Source organism: Chinchilla lanigera, unplaced genomic scaffold (genome assembly GCF_000276665.1).
Source record: "Chinchilla lanigera isolate Chin_1 unplaced genomic scaffold, ChiLan1.0 scaffold00054, whole genome shotgun sequence".
NCBI classification, from domain to species: domain Eukaryota; kingdom Metazoa; phylum Chordata; class Mammalia; order Rodentia; family Chinchillidae; genus Chinchilla; species Chinchilla lanigera.
The window spans coordinates 5,441,849-5,459,909 of record NW_004955455.1 but is presented as its reverse complement, the minus strand read 5'-3'; the positions used below and the strand labels follow the sequence as shown (position 1 = coordinate 5,459,909).

At 49.0% G+C, this 18,061-nt stretch overlaps 1 protein-coding gene across 5 annotated transcripts in view; it reads right to left on the bottom strand.

The window, feature by feature from the left end:
• The window catches only part of Limk2 (LIM domain kinase 2), a 67,334-nt gene that overhangs the window by 13,509 nt on the left and 35,764 nt on the right, over window positions 1–18,061 (bottom strand). For 4 of the 5 annotated variants that reach the window (XM_005396302.2, XM_005396301.2, XM_013520329.1 and 1 more), the window contains exons 3-9: window positions 7,137–7,272; window positions 6,342–6,451; window positions 5,544–5,732; window positions 4,190–4,295; window positions 3,630–3,826; window positions 1,605–1,791; window positions 615–701 (exon numbers count right to left, since the gene is read on the bottom strand). In XM_005396302.2, coding sequence (XP_005396359.1) covers window positions 615–701; window positions 1,605–1,791; window positions 3,630–3,826; window positions 4,190–4,295; window positions 5,544–5,732; window positions 6,342–6,451; window positions 7,137–7,272 — 1,012 coding nt within the window. Of the gene's footprint in view, window positions 1–614; window positions 702–1,604; window positions 1,792–3,629; window positions 3,827–4,189; window positions 4,296–5,543; window positions 5,733–6,341; window positions 6,452–7,136; window positions 7,273–16,944; window positions 17,385–18,061 lie in introns of those variants that run through there. The other variant, XM_005396304.2, reaches the window with a different exon arrangement.

Here is an 18,061-nt window from a genome sequence, read left to right as displayed (position 1 = left end):
TTATCATATCCCCTGTACTTGGCTTATGCTATCTTTAGGAAGTGTTCATTGGAGAAACAGTTACACTAAGGTAGAGGGAGTGGGTACGATCCTCCAGTGTTCTTTTCCATTCAGTGTTTAAGACAGTGACCCTAAATTAAGTTTTCTGCAAAAACCACTGTTTGTAAGGTTTTCCCTCTTCCAACAGTGACACCAAATTCCCACACCTCCAATTTTCTTTCCATCACGTTGCTCAGGCTGGCCCAAAACTCCTGGGCTCAAAAAAAGAAAAACAAAACAAAACAAAAAACCCAGCAGCAACAGCAGCAGCAACAACAACAAACTCTTGGGCTCAAGTGATCTTCCTGCCTCGGACACCCAGGTAACTGGCACTAGAGTAGCTGGGCCTACATGTATGGCGGCAGCTCCAACCCCATTTCTTTATTTCTCTTCCACTCACCCTCCTCTTCTTTTTTTCCTTCCTCCCCTGCCACCTGCTGTTTTAGGTTTCTGTGTCAGGGTCTCACTGTGTAGCCCAGGTGGGCCTCAGACTCGCAATCCTCCTGGCTCAGCCTCTCTACTGCTAGGATTACAGACGTGTGTCAACATGCCGGGCTCCAATCCTACTTTCTCACCTCAGTCAGAAAAGTCTTCTGTGTCTCTTCATCACATCGAATTAACTCCTTCATGACCATTACTTTGCCCGTGGCTTTGTGAATCACCTATGGGGAGGTGGACTGTTAATGGTACAGAGACTGGAGAAAGTTCTGGAACATTGTTAAGGTCTATGGGCTGGGGGTGTAGTTCAGTGACAGAACGCTTGCCTAGCATGTGCAAGGCTTTGGATTTGATCCCCGGCACCAGGGAGCGGGGAAATAGGCACTATGCAATGGCTATTCCATCTGTTGGAGGTCACACACTGAGCCATATCAGATCAGACTGACAGAGTTCATGTGTAGAGGACACAGCATGGGCAACAGGAGACCAAGAGGGAAGTACACCCTCTTCCCTGGGAAGCTGGGCATGCACACAGGAGAGTCGAGAATCCAGAGAGAGGAAATAGGGGAGGAGGTAGGAGGGCGCACTGCCAAGCCAAGCGGGAGCTCTAGTCATCTGGCACAGGAGTGAGTCTCTTGAGTGAACAGAAGTCTGGGGGCAGGAGGGTCAGTGCCACAGACATGCACCAGAGGGCTGGGTGGGTTGGGGGTGAGCTCTTCAGCCCCACTGCCCCACAAGCTGAGACACATGGCTTACCTGACCCCCCCTCCCAGCTCTCAGCAGAGGAGGAGAGAAAGAGAGAGAAGTTAGTCTCTGAGACTGTTCACCAGGGTGGCAAGAGCCACTCCTCCTTGTGTTCGCTGTAGCATGCCCAGCACTGGGGCCTGTGGGCACAGCTCATCCCAACCTGGGTCTCCAGAGCCACAAGCCCACTGTAGCAGTGATATGGCCTTAGGTGGTGGCACTGGTGGGGTTGGGGGTGGGGCTACACCATCACCCACAGCCAGGAAGGAAGCCTGGTGTCCTGCAGGGTATGGAGTGCGGCCATGTGACGAGAACTTCCCAACAGAAGACCGGGGGTGGGGGTAGGGGGGTGGGATATGAGTGCAGCGGCTTCCTGTGCTCACCTTGATGGCCTGTCCAAAGAAGCCCTTCCCCAGGACCTCCCCATGGATCAGGTCACATGGCCGGAAGATCTGCTGTGAGTAGCTGCTAGAACAGCGGAGGGATTCTGAGCGGCTGATGTCACGGCTGAGCAGCAGGGGCTCCTTGGGCGAGCTGGGGCCAGGGGACTTGGAGATGCTGTTACTGCGCCTTTGGACAAGGAAAGATGAAAGCTGAAGGTAGGTACCTCAGGCAGACCCGTGTGTTCCAAGGTCTAGAGTTAGGATGCTATAGTTTGGAGGATGAGGGCTCTTAAACAGATATGTTGTTTTCGGGATACAGATAGCCCAAATAAGTAGTTTATTTCAGCGCAGTAAAAACTTAATCAAAATGGGAAATCTAGGAGTTAGGGATGTAGCTGAGAGGTAGATCTATATCCCTAACCTTCATCTGCTAGAAGTTATGCGGTCTTGGTTCAGTGCCCACCACTGAAAAGAGAAAAGAAAAGGAAAAGGAAAAGAAAAGAAAAGGAAAGAAAAGAAAAGGAAAGGGACAGGGTACTCTGAGTACTTCCCACCTGGCACAATTCACTCGATTCTGCTAGCTTGCAATGTTCAGTATATGACCGCACTATAGTGATAATCTACTATTTCTTCTATCTGCTTGAGTCAAGACACTAACTAGGTTAGTGCTACCATCCAAAAAATGAACAGATGGGATTTTAAATAATATTTTGTTAATCTTTTTAAATTTTGTTAATCTTTATACCTGTCCATATTTCCTAATTTTTTTTTTTTTTTTTTTTGTCTTTTTGAGACAGGTTCTCACGGTGCAGTTCAGGCCAGCAGTGAGCTCACTTTGTAGCCCAGGCTGGTTTCAAACTTGCAACGATCCTCCTGCCTCAGCCTCCTGAGTGCTGGGATTATAGGTATGCGCCACCACGCCCGGCTCATATTTCCTAAATTTTAAGCTAACAAGCATATATGATTTTATAGCAGTAAAAGAAATGTTTACATTTTCAAAAGCATCTGACAAGCTGGGTGTGGTGACACAAGCCTGTCATCCTGTCCTGTCTCCTGCACGGCAGCCCGTCAGGTACCCGAGCGCTTCCCAGTCGCTCCACATCTTCCCTTTCTCAGGCCGCACATTTCTAGCCTTCCTCTCCCTTTGGTGCCCTGCCTCTCCTAACTCAATCTGGCTGACCAAGCCAGCCAAAAGTGGCAGCAGCAATCTGTGGGGAGGGTTCAGTTTCCCACAGCTGAGAAGGCCCTAACTGATTTAGCTTGCTGGGTCAGGGCACAAAGAACCCGATTCCTATTGGCTGTAATATTATTTCACTTCTACTGAGTACTGACTCTAGGCTGGCATTGTACAATTTTGGTCATTTCCACATTTACTCCTAATATAATTGGCTAGACAGGCACTTGTATCTTGTAACCCCATTTTACAGATGCAGAGACAGAGGCTCAGAGAGATGACGATTTGTGAAGGTAGAGGCTCATCTTGAAGCCTTGGTATGGCTATTTCTACCTGAAAGCCTGGGCTTTTGACCCTGTAAGCTTCCCTACTGGGGGCTTTCACAAAGCTGACTGCCTCCCACCCCTGACCTTGCAGATTCTGAGGTGTGGGTTTATTGGTCCCTCAAATTCAAAACACTTGCAATCATCCCTCATTTATCATTTTCAAAGTTCATATACATATTTATTCAATCCTCCCTGTGCCCCTATTTAATCCTGAGCCCCATGTTTTCTCTACGTTTCCCTTTAGGGCCCAGCATTAAAGTCCAGCATCACTGCCTACTGGCCAGCTCAGGAACTTGGTGGACACAGCCCGATCTTCTAGTTTCTAAGGAAACCTGGCAGAGAGAGGGTTCTGCACAGGCCCTGGCTATGAACATGATTGCTACGGAACAGCACGTGCAGCACAGTCTGTATACCCTGTCCCTGGCAAGTCGGTTCCCCTCCTAATGCTCGTGGCTTTCAGTAGCAAATTCAACCTCTGAGGAAAATAGACACAGGACAGAAGAGAAGTACGGTAGGAGGCGGCACCTCAGGGAGCGTCTCCTCAGGGTCCCTTCCAGATTTTCCTTCGTGTCCAGGGGGCTGAGGGTATGCGAGTGTCTTGTATTCTGCATGTGGGGAGAGAGCCGGGCATCGAGCCGCAGCTGATCCAGGCGCCGGGAGACCGGGTCGTGCTCTATCAACAGCTGAAGTGTCTGGCTCGTCTGGTTAATTGCTTCCTCTACCTGTGGCCAAGAGCAGTGTAAGGCTGGCTCCTAAGGGCTGCCCCATCCCAGCACACCCACGGCCACCCCAGACGATCCAAGCACTGCGTGGCCAATGTTCGAATTGGCTAGTGGCGGCCTCCAGCTCCCAGCGGCCTCATAACGCTCCCTGCCTGGGATTCTGTCAGCTTCCTCATCTGTCAGGTGCTCCCTGCTGCCCTGGGAACTTGCTAGGCTGACAGAGGAGGTCACCAGTGGTCACAGATTCAGTGTCAACACAAGAGAGGCTTGTGTGGGTGGGAAAAGGTAAAGGCCATGGCGTGATCTCCCGGAGGGTCTGTTCCACATCTCACCCCCATAAGACAGACCAGACACACACTGTACCTCCTCCACGCGGAGTGTGCGGACAGGGGTCCCGTTGATCTCCAGGATGCGGTCCCCAGGGTGGATGGCATTGCGATTATTAGGACTGATGTGCATCCGGTTGACTCTAAGCCAGATAAGAGTTGAGGCATGGTGAAGGCACCCTAAAAACTCGCCTCCCCGTTTCTGCTTGTGCAGGAAGGCTCGCCAGGCCCTGGACTCCCACTGGCCCACAAGACCGAGGCTACCCACACAGAAAGGCAATACCCTTCCCAGGATTCTCAGATTCAGTGAGGGGAACCACTGCGCCTAAGCGAAAAACTTGGACATCTTCTTCCCCATCTGGAGTTCCCCTCCTCCCACCGCCAACTGGCCTTCTTTCCGTCAGTATAGTTACCGATCTCTCTCACACAGATCACTCTAAAGCCTCCTAACTAGTCTCCACAAAGCTAGGCTTTTCCCCTCTGTCATCTGACCTCTACCGCAGTGATCCTTCTAAAATACGAACCTGGTCATTTCACTTTGCTGCTTAAACCCCTTGACAAATCTGTTGAAACTTGGGAACTCAGGCCCCCTATGCTTAACGGCCCCTTCTCTGGGGATGCTCAATCTGTATTAGACACCCACAGATTCCCACCTCTGCAGACATCCTTCTCCCTCTGCGCTGAACACAGTTCCCTACCCTCCTCATCTAAGGAGCCTGCAGGGTAGACCTCACCTCCTCCCGATTCCCTCAAGCCTAGTATCTCTCACCTACGCTGTACGCTTCAGCCTCGTGTCTAACAGGTAGTAGGTGCAAAATCAGTATTTACAGGCTACCGGGCTGCTAGTGTCTCCTTATGGGTCCTACGGGGACACAAACCCTTTCCTCACATGGTCCCTGGCCTGGACCTACGATGGGATCTTAACCTCTTTTGGACCGTAGACTCCGTTTTCTCCTCTTTCCTCCCATTCATTTACTCAACCAGCAAAACAATAATCAGTGAACACCCACTAATTCCAGGTCCTTGGCATGCAATGCCAGACAAGACAAAGCAAGTTCCTCCTGCAGTGTACATTCTAGTTGGGAGGACAGACGATAATCAAACTAATACACATGAATCAAGCCAGATAATTTCAAAGAGGAAACATGATCTGAAACCTGACACCTGAAAGGTAAGAGATTCTGGCTCTAAGTACCTGGTGGGAATCACCCCAGGCAGAGAGATAGCTGCCTCGGCCTGGGTGAGGTCACAGCAGTGACCTCCAGGAGAAAGGTGGGTGACGAGGATGACGGGAGCTCTGCGTAAGACTTTAGAGACTGCAGCCCTTCTCCGTCTGTGGTCTTGGTCAGGAACCACGGACGCGTGGGTCTAAGGGTTCGCAAAATACTCACTCTTGCACTTGCACGGTGGTGGCGTAGTTGGAGCAGGCACTGTCCACGGACACGGAGAAGCCCCGCCTGCCCTCGGTGGTGGCCGGCATGAAGATGAGCGTGACAGAGTAGGGCAGCTGATCTTGAACAGACTCCGTGGACAGCCTCTCAAACATGGGTGCCAGCACCACCTCATTGTGGCACTTCCCACTAGGGAGAGGGCACAAAGGGAACCGCGATCCTTGAGTCCCACCTCGAAGCTCCCCGGCAACAACTCGGCCACACGGCTGTAAGCGACACAGCCCAGCCGCACTGCCAGCACCCTCTTCCGTAACTCTCGCTGGCTGCTCACAAGGAGGATCCTGGGTTCTCGGGGTGGGCTATGACCGAGGCTGGCATACTAGGAGGAACTCTGCCATGTTCTCGGCCAGACAACCCATGTTCTCTTGCTCTCTGACTTCCAGTGCGAACTCTGCCCTAGCCCCTGTCCCCTCCTTAGGCCTTAGCTGAGTTTTCTGTCAATCAAAGCAGTTGGACTAGGTGAGCTCTAAGGGCTCTTTGCCTTTCATAGTCTGAGATCCTCCCTGGAGACAACATCCCAGCCATTCTCTCCCTCTGGGAGAACTGCAGGATACAGTGAGGTTATTCTCATGGTACGTAAGGACAGAGGACAGAGATGTCAATGGCCCTGCTTATGGGTTACAGAACTGTTTTAGAGCATTATTGTCATAGGAACCCAATGCTCTGATTACCCCATTAGTCTTTCCACTTTCTCCTGGCCACTTAGTGGGGGAGGACAGACACAGGGCTACCTCTTACCAGTAGAGTGTGGCATGCTGCACCAGGGCATATGCATCCCCATCCTCAATGATCACCTTGCAGCTCATACAGGCAAAGCACTCTGGGTGGTACTTGAACTCTCCGGCCACCTGTGAGCAGGTGGGCAGGATACAGAAGGAAGAAATGAGTTGAGTTATCACTTTTGCTGGAGTGGAGGTGGGGTAGCTGAGCAACCTCCAATTGAAGATCTACAGACCTCAGTCAAAATCTACTTTTTTCAATCAATTTCCACATGCTCTAGTCAAATTCTAGCCTTTCACTCTCTGCCCTAGGACCTACAAAAGCAGCAGCAGGTTGACACTGAAAAAAACTGTTTTGGTCCCAGTCATGAAAACTTGTTCCCAGAAATAACCACAGCTAACAGATTCAGTTCTTCCAATGCAAAGTTGGCAGGTCTGTGATTATGCTTAAAGCCCTTTGTCTAGAGCAGGTTCAGGAGGCAGAACCTCTCTCTGCCAGCCCATTCCAGGTTCTCCCTGTCTGATTCCCTGAACACAACCCAGGTGGTACCCTCCTTTCAATCTGCAACACTCTCCTTTAAGGCCTCTGTCCCACTGCATTCTCTTCCTGCCTGCCACCCACCTCCCAACACTGGACTTTAAAAGTCTAAGGATATCATCTGTCACTTGTGAAGTACTCAATAAATGCCTGTTGGTTGAATGAATGAATAAACAAAGGGAGAGGCCCTGGCTGATGGGAAGACCGAAAGATGTATAGCCACAGGGGACTGGAAGTGCAACATCAAGAAGAGTAGAGACGCAGGAGTCCACTCACCATGACAGGCCCTGTCATCAGCAGGGAGCACCCGTGGCAGAACTCCCCGAACTTCCCCCAGTAGTCCTTGTGGCAGTAGAGCTTCCCGTCCTTCTCATAGTACCAGTTGGTAAGGGAATCCTGGCATTCTGAACACCTGCGAGGCAAGACAAGAACAAAAATGCTCCTGAATCCCTGAAACCAGGTCACCCAGGCTGTTTCTGGATGCTAAAGGTCAAACAACAAAAAGGGCAGTCCTCTCTTTGATGCAAAGCCAGGACAAAGGAAAGCTGCAGTTAGTGTCATCTCTGGGGAAGTCGGCTCAGTGTGAACGAGGCTCCAGAAGCCAGCTCCGTACTGGATGTCTCTGTGAGCGGACTTGGTCTTGGAGCCCTTTGAGAATCTGGTAAGAGCCAAGAAGCCTCATCCAGAAAAATGTACCTATAAAGAAAACGTGCGTATAATCTACCTGTGGGGTGTGTATCAAGGTTTCCCTGAAGCCTGACCATGGCCTCAGTTAAGAACCTTTGATCTAAGCCTCTTTAATAAATGGTGCTGGGAAAATTGGATATTCACATGCAGAAAATTGAGTCTAAACCCATATATCTCACCATATACTATACTAAAACAAAAATGGAACAAAGATCTAAATGTTAAAATGGAAGCCGGGGATATAGCTCAACGGCACAATGCCTGCCTGGCAAGCGCAAGGTCCTGAGTTCAAGTTCCGGTACCAATAAAAAAACAAAAAGAAACAATCTGCTGGAAGATAAAATAGGCAAAACTCGAGGACACCGGAGTAGGCAAGTACTTTCTGAGCAGAACCCCAATGGCACAAGAAATAATACCGAGTTAAGGGCATCATATTACATACCCATATTTATAGCAGCACAATTTATAACAGGTTCATCTTGGAAACAGCCTATATTCCCATCAATAAATAATGGATAAAGAAAATGTGGTATTTATATACAACAGAGTACTACTCTGCCATAAAGAAAGATAAACTTGAAGCATTTGTAGGTAAATGGATGCATCTCAAGACCATAATTTTGGTTTTATTTTTTTGAGACAGGGTCTTGCTTTGTAGTTCAGGCTGGACTTGAACTCCTGGCAACCCTCCTGCCTCAGCCTCCTGAGTGCTGGAATTACAGGCATAAGCTACCACACCCAGTTAAGACCATAACGTTAAGTGAAATAAACAGACACACAAGTTTAAATACTACATAGTTTCTCTTATATGAGAAACTCAAAATATAAATAAAGAGCAAAATAAAAAGGCAGTAGGTAGGAAGTAGGGAGATCTTTTTCAAATGGGAAGGAGAACAAAAGATAGAGGCGGAAAGGAAGGGAAAAAGGATTTAAAAAAAGAATTAAGATGTGTTATGTGCATGTATAAACACTCCATGATAAATGTGATCATTCTGTAATGCAAATATGTACTAATAAAAAATTATTTTAATTTGAGACAGGGTCTCCCTTTGTAGTCCAGGCTGGCCTTGAACTCAAAGAGATCCTCCTGCCCCAGCCTCCTGATTGCTGGGATTACAAGCGCGCATCACCATTTCCAACTAATAAAAAAAAAAAAATATATATATTTTTTTTGGTACCAGGAATTGAACTCATGACCTCAGGCTTGCCAGGCAAGCACTTATGCTGTTGAGCTATATCCCTGGCCCCCAAAAATATTTTTTTAAAGAACCTCTGGCCGGGTGTAATTCAAGGCCAACCTAAATTACAGAGTAAGGGGCTGGGGATTTAGCTCAGCAGCACAGCGCCTGCCCGGCAAGCTCAAGGTCATGAGTTCGATTTCCAGTACCGGGGGAAAAAAAGAAAAAAATCACTAAATTACAGAGTGAGACCCTGTCTCCAAAAAAAAAAAAAAGTCAAGATGCTTGCATCTTTTAAATAGTTTCACAATAATAAAAACCATATAGACAGTGTCAAAGTTAACAAATGATAAAGCTAGGTGTTCTGTGAACTACTCTCTTAACTTTTCTATTTTTTTTTTTGATACTGGGAATCGAACTCAGGACCTTGCACTTCCCAGGCAGGCACCTGTGCTGCTGAGCTATATCCCTGGCCCTTTTCTATATATTTGAAAACTTTCAAAAGCAGGTATTGGGGAAGAAACTCAAAACTCCACCAGTGTTGTATAAGATGTAAATGTTAGACCCACAGGTCCCTTTTCCCCCAGTCTCTTTTCTGGGAAGTTCTGTCTCTCAGTCTGGTCAGGGGTGTTCTCAGGCCCTGCCTGCATCACCTCCTCCCTTCTGAGCATGCAGATCTAAGAGCTTCTCAGCTTGCTGAGCCAAGGCCACCGGTTTCCTTCTAGGTTTTTGTTGTTGTTAGTCTGTTTTGAGATGAGGTCTTGCTACGTTGCCCAGGCTGGTCTCGAACTCCTGGGCCGCAGGGATCCTCCTACCTCAGCCTCCTGACTACCTGAGACTATAGGCATGTGCCACTGTGCCCCGCCCGACTCCCCATTCTTCTTGTCAAGAACTTGCCCACCTATTAGCTACATCCTTGCTCCTCACACCTAGCATTGGGCTGCCTCTTTCTTTGAATCCCGACTCTGACCCTGACTAGTAGTGTCATTTTGGGCAAGATACTTCACTTCTGACCTAGGTTCCTCATCTATAAAATGGACTGCTGCAAAAATTAATGAAATAGTATGTACGAAATGTATAAAAGCCTTACATATAAGGCCTGTAACAGTAAGAACTCAATAAATGTTAATGGCAATTAAAAATGGTAACAATAATGGAATGGTAGCCCACATTATTGACTACTTACTGCCACTACCCAGGTAGCATTGAACAACTTCTCTTAGTAGTTTTACGTTACTGATAAAATCTACAACAGCATCCTACTACAAAGAGCCAATATGAGGTCTAACTAAGTTAATATATGAGAAAACGCCGTGTGAGGCAAGTACATTGTTATGAAAACTTGCTAGGCAATGCAGTAATAAGATAGATACAAGTGCCCTACCCCGCTTTTCCAAAGAGGGGCTCTAAACAAAACAAGGCAAAGTGAGAGGCTGCAGTGAGTGATACTACTTCTGAGCAGTGAAGCGGGTAGAAAAGGGAGACGAGATGAGTTGAAGCAGCTATGGAAAGCTCTTGGACTACGGAGTTTTAAGAAGTAGGACCCCGAAAGCCCCCTTATCTTTCTGGAGGGCTCAGTTCCCTCTGGGTGCTCAAGAGACACTCTCGGCTATTTTTATTCAACTATTCAACTTGGCTATTTAATTCAACTCTGAATTTCAGGGTTCTGAGAATGGCGGGGAAAGTATGGATACAGAATAGTTCAGTGAGGACAACACCGAGGGGAAGACCTTGAACTGAGCACACGGCTCAGATGCACACTGGATGTCTAAATCAGGAGGAGAGAGACCTAGATTAAGGTTCTTGGTACTACATGCCCTTGGACAAGCCCCTTTCCTTCTGCGGGTTCATTTTCCCCACCTATGAAGGGACACACAACCCCCGAGACCTCTCAAGTCTGTACACGTTTTGCCCCAGATCAGTGATGGCGAACCTTTTAGAGCTTTCAGTGATGGTGAACCTTTTAGAGCTTTCAGTGATAACCAACAGCCCACTGTGGTACGCGTGCCATAGGTTTGCCACCACTGCCCTAGATGACGGAGGTTCCAATCTCAGAACTACCCTGTACCATCTAAATAATCTTGGGCCAGCCCCTCTGGTCCTTGTTTGTGCAATGAAAACAATGTCACCTACTCTCAGGGTAGCAGTGGGGATTAAATGTGGTTCTGGATGACTATGAGGTACCTGGTGGAGGGCAAGCACTAGTCCCACTGTCTGACCTAAAGCTCTGGAGTAACCGTCTTCTTCTTGACCAGACTATGAGCTCCTTGAAAGTCTACTTACTGTTAGTAGATCTAGCAGCTAAGCCAAAGCCTGGCACAGTAGGCCCTTAGCAGGTATTTCCAAACTGAAAATGATGAGAGCAAGTAGCGTAGGTATGAACCAAGTTTCCATGGCTCATGCCACCAGGTCCTGCCTTTCCCCTCGTCTACAGCAAAAAAGCTGGTGCCAATATTTTTGCACCCAACTGCAGGCCCGGACTTTGTTACACCCTTGCCATGGTATGTGTGCCGCAGGGGATGGAAGCACCAGAACCCGCCCTCCTTTCCACTGCCAGTATCCTGCTTTTGTTCACTGGAAGTAGCCTTGGCCAAGCCCGGGAGAGGGAACCGAGAGAAAAACAAGTGCAGGCAGGCAGGAGACAGCCACGCCACCTGCCAGGAAGAACACCTGGCTAGAAAGTGACATCACTAATATATGTATGTGTGACAAGAAATGCCTTTGAAGGGTACAGCCAGAGCCGCTGCCACAGGCATTGCTGAAGAACAGGAAGGTGAACAGCTGATAAGAGGACTGGCTATGAATCTCCAAGCTCTGTTTAGTCACAGAGCTCCAGGGGGCTCTTAGGCTACCGGAGACTTCAAAGTTCTAGCTTTGCGTCTAACAACATCTGCTGTTACTTGAGTGCCAACCATACTCCAGCCCCTGTATGGGGTGCCTCCCTTACACCTTTAATCCTGACCATACTGCACAAGGTGGTAGGATTATCCCTGTTTTAGAAGCCATCTTTACTGTATAATATCAGCTGAGTGATACAGAATGGCTCAATAGCTAGGCTTCAGGATCCTGTGACAACGATGGGGAAGAGCCCTGATAGCTCAAGTCCCTTTAAGGGTTAAGGTTTGTGATGCTTCTCCTTTAGCTTAAACCTGACTATTAAAGGGCACAATTAATTCTCCTCCTTCATTTATTCCATGTTCTCTTCCCTCGCAGTCATCTCTGTCGTTTTGAAAAAAGAATCCAATATATACTATGGAAATGTAAGGTGCTACTCAAAATTGTCCCATTTTGGACTCCTTTAGCCGTTTGTGGTGGTGCACACCTGTAATCCCGGCACTCAGGAGGCTGAGGCAGGAGGATTATCTTGAGTTTGAGGCCAGCCTGGGCTATAGTGAGCTCCACTGCATGTTCTTCTCAAAGCCAGCGCATTTTTCTAGTTTTTGATTTTCACAAGTTTCAAGTTAAAGTCAAAATGTGCCCCACCAGGCAAGTGATACCCAGCTCGGAGGTAGCCCAGGGTTAAAACATTGGTCATCAGTCTCCCGAGGAGCCAGGGTATACAGAGCTAAAATTCTCAAATCAGAGATCACCCAAGGGCAGGGGATATAGCTCAGCGGCACAAGTGCCTGCCTGGCAAGCGCAAGGTCCTGAGCTGGATTCCCGGTACCAAAAAAAAAAAAAAAAAAAAAAAAATCAGAGATCACCCAAAAGCCCACATACACTCAAGCTACGCTAAAGGACGACCTCAACTTCTCTTCCAAAGCACCAGAAGGCCTGGGCAGATATAGAGCGAAGAAGAATCTCGTGGTCACTCCAGTGGGTCAGCTCAGATCCAAAGTCAGAGCTTCTGAATCAGCAGAGAAGACATGGATAATCGGCTGAGATTGTTGCATATAACTCTCTCTTTTACTATTTGTCACATAAGGCCAGTTCTTGCATGGCTCTGCACCTGAGTTTCCCATGTGTGTAATACAAAGCTGATGCTAAAATTTCAGGGGGTTATAGGAACTTATGTACAAATGCCTCACATGATGCCTGCTCTCAGAAGATGGCCAATAAGTGTTCATTGCATTCCTTCCCAATTAGAAAACCCAAGTACAAATGTAGACAGAGCCCTTTCCCTCTCGTGCCCAGGCAAAAGTAGACTATTTCTTACCCAAAACCAAGCAGGTTTCTGCAAGTAGAGAAGAAACAGTTACTGTGTATGTTGAATGTATAATAACCAGGCCCCGCCAGGCATGGTGGCACACACTTGTAATCCCAGCACTTGGGAGGTTGAAGCAGGAGGATCATTGCAAGTCCCAGCCTAGGCTACAAAGTAAAAAGAACAACCAGGCAAGGGGCTATGTTGGCAGAAGTCAAGTGAGACAAGATATAGGCCCAACAATCGCACACATCGAAATTCTTCAGACCAAATGTTTACAGGTAAATTTTCCACCTATAGAATAAGGGAGCCGAGTCATTATTACAGAGCATTTACACATAAACATGTAACAAGCTGCCCCAGGTCCTACGGAAAGGGCCTGACTGTATGCTCCTCCTTAACCCCGAGAGAGCAGCCAGTTGTGGAGAAGCTTCTTCCGGCCTTTTGACTCTGAGCTCTAAATGGGCTGAAAAGGATTAAGGGACGCTCTCTCTGCCAAACCACGCTGTGAAGTGGAGTTGTCAAGTCTTCCTTAGGGCCCAGAATGGCAGTTAGCATACGAGCCCAGACTCTAGGCCCCCAGAGCCTAAGCTTTGTCCATCAAAGATTCCCTTACAATCGCTCCTTCCTGTGACCCTGTGGATTGAAACAGTGTGTCAGTTAAGCTAGAAGAAGTATAGAAAATGTTATCCTGGTTTTTTTTTTTTTTTTAAATAATTAAATATATAACAAACATCTGATAACCAAGAAAAAGGTGATACCACAGTATGCTGAGACAGTTCTAATCATCAACCAGGACACCTGTAGTTCTGAGTGATTTGTGTAGTGACAGCTAAAGACAGGCCTTCAATTACAAACAAAGAACCGTAGGGCTCCCATTACTTGGAAAGAAAAATGGAAAGGATCTTGTACATCTCTAAGGAGCATAAAAACTGCAGAGCTGGGAACCAACCACCTGATCCAAGTCCTACATTTTTCAGACTAAGAGTAAAAAAGAGTCCCAGAGAACTGAAGGCAGACACCAGAGATTATTGCTAAACTGTACAGGATTAAGACTTTTTCCTTTTAGATACGGGTTGCTTTAGAATACAAAGATACACTTGTTTTCTTCAGAGATAATGTGTGAGTCAAGCTTATTCAATTGAAGGGAAATGAAAAGATGTGTCCCCACTCCCCATGATGAAAATAATCATTATATACTACAAACATGTACTAATAAAATTTTTAATATGTAATAAAAGAGATTATCAAATCAATGCCAAACATTAAGCGGAATTCTATAGAAAGAGAAATCCTTTAAAAATGTCAGACAACAGTCTTTCCCCAAACAGGTGTAGTGGCACATTCCTATAATCCCAGTACTGGGGAGGCTGAGGCAGGATGATCGCCACGAGTTTGAGGCCAGCCTGGGCTATATAGTGAGTTCAAAGCCAGTGTGAACTGCATAGCAAGACCCTGTTTTAAAAAAGCAAAACAAAACAAAAAAGTCATTCTCTAGGCTGGGGATACAGCTCAGTGTGGCATGCTTGCCTAGCAAGTGTGATACCCTGGGTTCCAATCCCTAACGCGGGCTGTGTGTGTATGTGTGTGTGTGTGTGTCACTCCCTAATTTACCTCACCTGTAAATTCCAGTTTGAGGTGTTTTCTTACTTGGGAGTGTACATGTGATTATATCGCACCCCTCACGCCCGTGGCATGGGCAGGGAAGACATGTGCTTTGCTGAATGTGGCCTGCCAGGCAGGGGCGTAAAGGGCACAGAAATTACGTTCTCCCTTCTCTGCTCCTTCTCCCTCCCTCACATGGTCACGCCTGATCATGTCCCCATGGAATCTGGTTGCGTCACCTTCTTTGCAACCGCAGTTCCAGAACTCCTGTGGACTTTGTATTCCTCCAGTGGCCTAAGGGTCAAGGACTTAATTTGACAGAATCTGGCAATAGCCCTGTTTAGCAGCCCAGAAAGCCTAGCCCCTGTGTTCTGCCAGGGAAGAAAATGAGGCCCAGGAAAGGGACAGGCAGTTGTTCAGAGAAGAGCCCTTGAAGATGTCCTGTAATAAAGGAGGCGGCTGACAGTAGAAGCAGCTTTCTGACCAGGCGGTGATTTAGCTTGAAATCTGGGAAAGCAGATGGGCTGGGTGGTCCCTCCCCTGGAGCACAGAGCCCTGTGTGCCGCAGGGCTTCAGAAGAGGCTTCAGGAATGTGGCTTCTCAATTAGGGGAGGGAGTGGGTCTATAGTAAGTCAGCGAGTCAGTATCCCCCTGACTCCAGCTGGGCAAACAGAACTTGGGGAATGGAGGTGAGGTTATCAGACACCCAGAGGGAAACGACAAAAGGCAGCTAGACCTCGATGGCCTTGGAGTCCCAGCCCGGGTAGAGAGTTTATTATCTGCTCTAGCTCTAGCTCCTGGGAAGACCTACCCCAACCCCCAAAGATTAAAAGAGATATAATGTTCCTAGTAGCTAAATACCAGCCCTGCCCCCCAGGTGCCTTTCCAGGGCTGAGTTAAAAGGAATTAATGAGGACCTGGACTAGTGGCTACTGCAAAACTTGGTATCTTGATTCTACTGGGTGTGGTGGTACACACCTGCAATCTCAGCACTCCAGAGGCTGAGGCAGGAGGATTCTACATGGTAAGTCCACCTCCTCAACTCAAGATCAATTCCTATTGGCTCTTCAGAAAAGAATCTCTTCAACATGCCTGACACACCATCTCTTTTTTCTGCTCTTGGTTAGAAGAAGACAGCAAACCTGAGACTACCCCAGGAGATGTGGACAGAGGGAGCTGAAGTCCCCTAAAGGATGAGAAAGAAACTCAGAAAGAAAAGGTGGGCTGGGGAGATCATGAATGTTAGCTTTGTTGAAACTGGTTGCCTCATCTGTAAAATGGGGATACATAATCTCTTTAGGCTTGAGAGATTAAAGGATAAAGTGCCTAGCAGGATGCCTGGTACAGTCAGCATCCAGGACCAGCTCCCCACCCCCAGTCCAGCTGCTTCCCACCACTTTTTACCAGGGTCCAGTCATTCAGTGAAACCACATGGTAATCTACTTTTCTACCAAGGCCCTGGCCACCTGGCCACCTGACTAGTATCTGGGAAGTCAGATCTGGGGACCCAGCTGGCCTGGGGAAGCCAGAAGAAAAAAAATTAACAATTAACCGGGGACCACTGGTGAGGAGGGGGAGGCAGCCCTTGGAACAACAGGCTTCTCCCAAAGAATAAAAACAAGCCCCACCCCAGCCAGGAGTGACTCCATTCAGAAGAGACCCAGAAGGCCAGAAACCCCCTGGGGAGTTTCTACTAGAGGTGGGGTGGGGCAGTGAACAAAGACAGGCAGGTTTGAGGAATAAAGTTTCCACACCTTCCTCTGAGAAACCCCACGGAGAGCGCGGCCCCCACAGGTACTGAGGCCTGACGGGGGGCTCACAGGGGTAGGAACTGGCCCCACAGCTCAGGCTCACTCTCGGGAGCACCAGCCCTGGCCTTTCTCCAGCAGCTACTCTCGGCTGGGAGCTCAGACGCCCTTCAACCACAGGCAAAGGTGCCTGCCATAAGGTGCCTGCCATGAAGAGGAAGAATGTTTACAGGGTGCCCACTGTGTCCCAGGCTACCCACACCCAGGCTTCACCAGCTTCCACAGTTTGGCAAAACCTGCCCATCCTGCTTGTTGGGACAAATTCCTGGGCAGGCAGCACGGCCCGCAGGTAAGACATGTGAGAGCTGCAGGAACAGCACCCTATTTGTACTCTTCCTCCGGAAGCAGTAACACCAAGAGCAGGCCAGGTCAGTGGCACCTTTCAGAGGCTCTCGCAAGTGCGTCTGGGAAGGGCGGGGAGCCAGAGTTCCCAGGAGCTTCCTTCTGAGCCTATCCCTCCCCTCACCATTTCCAGGACATGGTGAGGTGGTCTTCCCCCGGCTGGTTAGGCTTAAGTACAGCCTCTACTGGCTTCTGCCTGGTAGAGCCAATGGTGAAGGGATAGGCGGAACTGGAGAAGCAGATTCAGGGAGGCCTCTGCCCTGCCCACAGGACCACGGGCCAGGAGAGGAGATGGGGAGGGGGCTGGGAGACCAACTCACCGAAAGGGGTCTCTGGAGGTGAAGTAAGCCGGGATGGACAAGTAACTCCCCATCTTCTTCCCACACCAGATAAACAGGCTCAGCTGCAAACCCGCCTGGGAGTGCCTCAGGCCGGCGGTAGACGGCCACCATGACAGGCCGGGTGCGGCACCTCTGGCTGGGGGCGGGCTGCCCAGCGCTCACCTCTCCCTCCGGAGCAGCCGGGGGAGGTTGAGGACTCCAGGCCACTGGCCCCCTGGCAGACTACCGCAGGGGCTCATGGCTGGGCCGGTTCCTTCCTAGTCCTTGGAAGCTCCGCTGGCCCCTGAGGACTCGGGAGATCCAGCTCTCTGCGGAGGCTATCCACACACAGGCATTCTTGGGCAGGGGCTGCGTGCGGCTAGCTAAGAAAAGAAGCACTGCTGTCAAGTTAGCCTTCTCCTTCAGTCCCACCCCAAATGAGGGAGGGAGGGAGGAAGAGGAGGGGCTCCTGCAGAAACGAGGTGTGTGGTTGGAGCAGCTGTTAGGAAACAGACCTTGCAGCAAGGGGTGGAGCTGGGCTAGAGCGAGGCTGCAGGGAGGCTGCAGGCAGGCGCTGACACAGACAATAACTAGAGCTGGCTGCGCGTCCGTCCCTGAGCTCAGGACAGCGCAGCACAGGAGAGAGGCCGATTCATCTGACAAACGTCCCCAGCCCAACAAGCTGCCCAAAGGACAGTAATTCTGCTCAGAGGTGAAGAGAAGCCCAGGGTGCCAGCGCAGAGCCACACCCCCAGGAGAGAGGAAACCTCTGGGGGAGAGGCAGCTCCAGAGAGCCATCCCCCGCTCTGCCCTGGCGTTAGAGACTCATTCACCCGCTCCCTCTGCCTGCTCCAGGGACAACCACAAGTGCGGGCCGATTGGCGCTGCCACTTCCACACGGGGGCAGGGCTGGAAACAAAGCCCTGTATTAACTGATACCTACTGTGTCTCCTTGTGGCAAACACTGTACGATGCTGCTACTTCTCTGAGAAAACAATTATCCTCACTTTAGAAACTAGGAAAGTGAGGTGCACAGAGATGAGGGAGCTCACTCAAGGCCAAAAAGCTAAATACCAGCGGGGCTGGGATTTTTTTTTTTCTTTTTCTTTTTCTTTTT